Source organism: Globicephala melas, chromosome 10 (assembly GCF_963455315.2).
Source record: "Globicephala melas chromosome 10, mGloMel1.2, whole genome shotgun sequence".
NCBI lineage: Eukaryota > Metazoa > Chordata > Mammalia > Artiodactyla > Delphinidae > Globicephala > Globicephala melas.
Genome location: NC_083323.1, coordinates 92784755 through 92790560, shown reverse-complemented (window position 1 = coordinate 92790560; position 5806 = coordinate 92784755). Strand labels below are relative to the sequence as shown.

At 45.9% G+C, this 5806-nt stretch overlaps 1 protein-coding gene across 3 annotated transcripts; it reads left to right on the top strand.

Moving 5' to 3' along the window:
- The first annotated feature begins 203 nt into the window (after nucleotides 1–203).
- Nucleotides 204–5583, top strand: APOLD1 (apolipoprotein L domain containing 1). Of its 3 annotated transcripts, none has more exons than XM_060306726.1 (2): nucleotides 204–377; nucleotides 1397–5583. In XM_060306726.1, exon 2 carries the CDS (start codon nucleotides 1628–1630, stop codon nucleotides 2366–2368), a length of 741 nt encoding a protein of 246 aa, XP_060162709.1. In that variant the 5' UTR covers nucleotides 204–377; nucleotides 1397–1627; the 3' UTR covers nucleotides 2369–5583. The 3 variants fall into 3 exon arrangements, with proteins under 3 accessions (XP_060162709.1, XP_030697225.2, XP_060162708.1); XM_030841365.2 differs by having other exon boundaries at nucleotides 1211–5583; XM_060306725.1 differs by having other exon boundaries at nucleotides 206–377; nucleotides 1625–5583.
- The last annotated feature ends 223 nt before the right edge of the window (nucleotides 5584–5806 follow it).

The following is a 5806-nucleotide window of genomic DNA, read 5'->3' as shown; positions in this document are numbered from 1 at the left end:
GCGTTAGATGTCCTACCAGATAACGTCATTAGCTATTCTCAGGAGAGGAGAGGAAAGGCAGGGTATGCCCCCTGGGACAATGACAACACTTGTTTCAAGTTGGGGAAGAGCCTGTGGTTCTTTTCCTGCATTTGGAGGAAAGCGAACACACAATGTTCATTTCCTAAATACGGGATGTGCTGCGAGGCTGGTGTGTCATTTTCCACCATGTCACATCCTTCTGGATGGAGGCAGCAGGGGCCAGGACAGGAAATGGCAAATTCTCAGAATGAGACAAGGCTTTCCCAGTGCAGTCATTGGCTCTCTGGAACTATAAAGCGTGCTCATCCAGAAACAGCCTCAGATTTTCCTTTCCCGGAGATAGCCCGAAGTGAATGGTAAGTGGGGAGGCCAGAGGGATGCTGTCTGAAAAATAGCCATTGGACTTGTAATACTGGGGTTATATCCTTGGTCTGTTATGTATTTTGAGTAACTTTGTCTCATTTTGCTCAGAGGTGTCTTTATCTGTAAATTTGTCAGTGGTGGGTGGAATTATGGAGGCATGCAAGTAAAGTGAAGACTTAGGAGTCAGGAGACCAAGATTCTAGACTGGGCTCTGAAGAATCAGCTGCATCTAGAATGTGTCTGTGTTTCGATTTCCTCATCTTCCAGTTGAGAATGATGATTTCTGCCCTGATATCTCACAGTAGTGAAATCTTCCATTTCTGTGGCTTCTGTGCCTCTTCCAAGAAGTTCCTGATAATAAGGAGTACAGTGGATGTGAAGGGAGGGATTTTTGGCAACTAGGAAGGATGTACTTTTACCCAGGATGTACAGTTCTCTCTGTCAGTCATCTTCAATTGGCTTCATTTCAACTTGGTACAGGTAGCCCTCAGTGAGTTGTTAAAAAATTTTTGGCCACTTTTAAAATCGTTCCTCACTTTTAAAGGAAGCTTTCATAATAAAGGGACATAGTGGTGTTAATCTAATGTAATTTATTTTTAATTAAGTACACATCAAAGAATGAAATTTCTGAAGACCCGATGAGCTCTAATTAGAAGAAGTGGCACAAGCCACATCTTAGTCTTGCTTCTAAGATAAGAGACAGGGAAAAAAAACAAGCAGAAGAGTTGCTTCAGGTGAGCATCTAACTTAGAAAGATTAGTTTCCTTACACTTGATAGATGGTGTGATTTTTGAGTTTTTGGTGACTTGTGTTTTTCACTCATCAGAGAGAAAAAGAAGACAACAACCCTTTTGCAATAAGAGTATTGCAAAACTCTTAGGATCCCAGTCTTCATGTAAGGAAAGGGCCTTGTAAAGGGGTACCAACGTAAGGCTTGCAAAGTGTCACCTTTCAGAGAAGAGGCCTCAATATTGCAGTGGACTTCTAATACCACCACTCCCTTATTTAACAGATAAGAAAATCCATCCTTGGCGTACCCTGGGAGAAAAAGCGGACAAGAGCATTGTTCCTATTGGCTTACTCGGATTTAAGGTCCTGAGAACTGGAGGACTTGTCCCAGATTATAGAACGGGTCTTTCAGAACTTGACACATGACTCACTGGAAAATGACCCGTTTCCCCTTGGGTGGAAGCAGCTGTTGTGCTTGACTCCGGGCTAATCGCGTGTCGTGTCCCCGCAGGGCATGGAGGGGCCGGAGGCCCGGGAGCTGCAGGGCGCGGACGCGCTGCGCCGCTTCCAGGGCCTGTTGCTGGACCGCCGCGGCATGCTGCACGGGCAACTGCTGCGCCTGCGCGAGGTGGCCCGGCGCCTCGAGCGCCTCCGCCGGCGTTCCCTGGCGGCCAACGTGGCGGGCAGCTCGCTGAGCGCGGCGGGCGCGGTCGCAGCCATCGTGGGACTCTCGCTCAGCCCCGTCACCCTGGGGGCCTCTCTGCTGGCGTCGGCCGTGGGGCTGGGGGTGGCCACCGCCGGAGGGGCCGTCACCATCACGTCCGACCTCTCCCTGATCTTCTGCAACTCCCGGGAGCTGCGGCGGGTGCAGGAGATCGCGGCCACCTGCCAGGACCAGATGCGCGAGATCCTGAGCTGCCTCGACTTCTTCCTTCGCGGGCAGGGCCGCGGGGACCTCCAGCTGCTGCAGAGCGGGAGGAACGCCTCCATCGCGCTGTACAACTCGGTCTACTTCATCGTCTTCTTTGGCTCCCGCGGTTTCCTCATCCCCAGGCGGGCCGAGGGTGCCACCAGGATTAGCCAGGCCGTGCTGAAGGCCAAGATCCAGAAACTGGCCGAAAGCCTGGAGTCCTGCACCGGGGCTCTGGACAAGCTCAGCGAGCAACTGGAGTCCAGAGTCCAGCTCTACACGAAGAGCAGCCGTGGCCACGACCTCAAGATCTCTGCTAACCAGTCCGCTGGGCTGTTTTTCTGAGAATATCTTTTCCCCCTAATGACCGAGGCCAGAAACCATCCCCATGGGATGCCCCAGATTTGTAGCTCCCTCAGGAAAACACCAAGTTGGGTTGGGAGCTGAATGCAAAGGATGAGAAAAACTGTTCTTCAACAGGTTGAGAACAGTGGTTTGAGCCGAGGCTGGATAGGGGTGCAGACATTGCCACCCTTTGGGTCTTCTCCAAGCCCCACTAGGCTTTGAAGTCCTCAAAAAACCTCTAAGAGGAGACACTAGCTTTAAAACCTCTCTGCCAGAGTTTCTGAGTACAAAGAAATCCAGAATCCAGAGCACATCAGACCCTCTCGGAACTGTGTGGGAGGGTTCAGAACCCAAGAGAGGCACCTCCCGCTAACACGTGTCCCCTCCCCTCTCAGCGTGCCCACTCATAGATCCAGCCTGCAGATGGAGTGGAGCTTCCTGGGTGTCTTCATATCCAGACCTCCAAGGTACTCTGAGAGGGGAAACCAACTAAATGGTCACCTAAGTCCCGCCCCCTTGCAGAAGAAACTGAGGCCAAGGAAGAGGAAATGACTAACAGCTTCGTTTACTGACATCATAGCGCAGAGAAGGGAGCAATGGCTTTTGAGTTAGTCCTGGGTTTACTGTCTAAGACTTGGCTTACTGGTCTGTAAAATGGATGCTAAAACCTCACCCTGTTGGGAGGTATTAAGTGAGATAAAGTGCCAAGCACGGTGTCTGGGTCATATAGTGTGGCCCCCTGGGCTGGCAGCAATCACCTGGGGACTTGCTAGAAAGGCAAATTCTTGGCCTCAGCTCTAGACTTAAGGAGTCAGAAATTCTGGAGGCGGGGCGCAGCAACCTGTGTTGAAACAAGCTCTTGGGGTGATTTGATGCCGGATAAGGTTTGAAAACCGCTGCAAGGGATGTCGGTTTCTGATCCTCTGATGAGCTTTCACGAAGTCTATAGCCTCTCTGGGCTCCGTGGTCTTCAGAGTCATTCACAAAAGGTCAAGGACAGTGTCCCAGAGGTAAAAGAAAGAAGGTGCGTGGGGACGGCTGTGTCAATGCTTCCCGGGGCAATTTCCTGCCAGGTGAACTAAGGGATGTAACAGAATCAGCCCTTAGAGGGCAGTGTTGCCCACTCGTTGTAAAAACTGGTACAGAAAGGAATGTGAATTTAATGGAAATTGACCTTTATTACCTTCTCTGAAAACCTCCAGACCATTTTTTAATTATTTATTTTAAGTTTCTTATTTAATTACTGTTTATTATTAACCTTTAAGTTTATTTAACCACAACATTAGAAAATAACAGGAATAGCAAGTTGCTGAATGGGAGACTACTGAGGTTCTTTTCGGGAGATGAAGTTGAGTTTGCCTTTCTAAGGTGGGCCATGAGCTGAAAATAGCATTGCTTTCCTTGAATAAGTCTCTCTCCTTCAGAGGGGAATTTTTTCCCCCAGTGTTTTAAATGAACCTTTTAAGTAAATGTGGGAAGTTCTGAATAGAGAGACCAGGAGCTGAATTTAAGCTTACAAACGGAGGCTTGACTTGTCAATATACAGATGATGCAAGCGTATCTATCCTGAAGGTACAAGACTTTGCCAGCAGATAACACTTGACCTGAAAAGCCTTCCCTATTTCGTTCAGGGGGGAGAAAAACCAATTAGAGGCATATGAAGGAAGCACTTGGAAGCCTGATGTCCTGTGAAGTTGGGTTTTATGGGCCGTAGACAAATTAGCTTGCGTTATGATGGTGATGTGTTCTATTTTCACTTTGGGAGCTATAAGAAATCCGTAAACTGTCTCTTAGAAAATACTTCCAATTTCTTCAATTTCCATTCCTACAAATGTATTGTTGAAAAGTCTTTGGGACCACACGCACAATAAAACTTGGCTGTGTTATTTAATTATCTAATATGCTTTAAATTTACCCAGTTGACCCCCATGCTTCCCAATGATGGCAGGGTGTCTGAGGAAGTGTAATTTCAGTGCTGGGGAGAGGGGTTGATGTTTCTATATTGTTTATTTTTCCTATAAATGGCAATGGATCTGTATCCTGGTTTATTCTGTAGTTGGTACCAGTTGTGTTTTTTTTAAACTGGTGTCATTTCCTAGATTGCCTTGCACAGATGCTAGCATTTTAGATGACCAGAATGTACTTCACAGGGTTGTGTTATGTTATAAAGGTACAATCACTGCCTAACCTCATCTTTTATTAATGCTTAAGTTTAAATTATATTCTTCCAGTGCCTGAGCTGTTCCCTAGAAATAAACTGGGCATTTTTGGAAGCCCCAGCCTCAGCGGCAGCAACAGCAACCATTTCATATTATTAGGGTATTTTGCGTGTATCAAAGTCTTAAACTCTCGAAGTTATAATTTCAGTCACCCACTGTACATCTAAGGCAGGGTGTCTACTTTGGAGCAATACTTTGCACGTTACAGGAGCTCAGTAAATGCATTTGAATAATTTAATGAACTGCTTAACCATATTAAGAGGAATTTGTTGATAATGAAAGAGCATCTATCCTCTTATGTGTCTGTTATAAAGATGGAAGCCTCTACCAGGATTTAAGTCAAGGTCAGTTAAATGGATCCTAGAGACAAGCATTTTCTTTATTTCTTTTGTGGGAATGTGAATAAGGCTTTTCCTTAAGGCCTTCGTTCTATAAAACAGATTGAAATGGTATGTTGTAAAGGGAAGAAGAGAAAGGGGTATTTAGATTACAAGTGTACTTCAGAAAAATACCCGAGTTCGAAAAATAAATATGTTCATATTGAAGGTTTAAGTGCTTCTGTTGGTTTCTGGGGTTTACAATCCTGTGGATTGTTTTCTTTCACAATAAAGGAGATTCATTTGGTTCTGCATTTCAAGGGTTCAATAAAGCTACATTCTACTCTATTAAAAAGATAATCCTTAGCAGACATTTCTGATTCTAATCACTTTGATGCATTTGTCCTCAGGCACCTGTTATTTCCAATGTGGTAAATGTCAAAGTCAAAAGTATTTACTGGGAGAAAAAAGAGAGAGGAGAGTGGTGTAGAAGGCACTGTAGATCAGATATGTCAAACAATTTGTCAACTTGATATATTTCTCACTCAAAGCCTTGGCGTGAAAAGAAAGTAGAAGGAATGGAGATGTTGAGAGAAAGACATTGTGCAGAGATAAATGGGGATACCATTAAATGCAGCAAATTTTGAATTCCACATTTTTTTCCCATTGTAGCAAAAGCAGTCCTTCCCTTTATTGAAATAAATTGCCCAGTCCTCAAACATCTTCTTCTTCTTTTTTTTTTGGCCGTGCTATGCTGGCTTGTGAGATCTTATTTCCCCAACCAGCGATCAAACCTGGGCCCGGCAGTGAAAGCACCGAGTCCTAACCCCTGGACCGCCAGGGAATTCCCAACTTCTTGTTTTTTTTTCCGGTACGCGGGCCTCTCACTGCCGTGGCCTCTC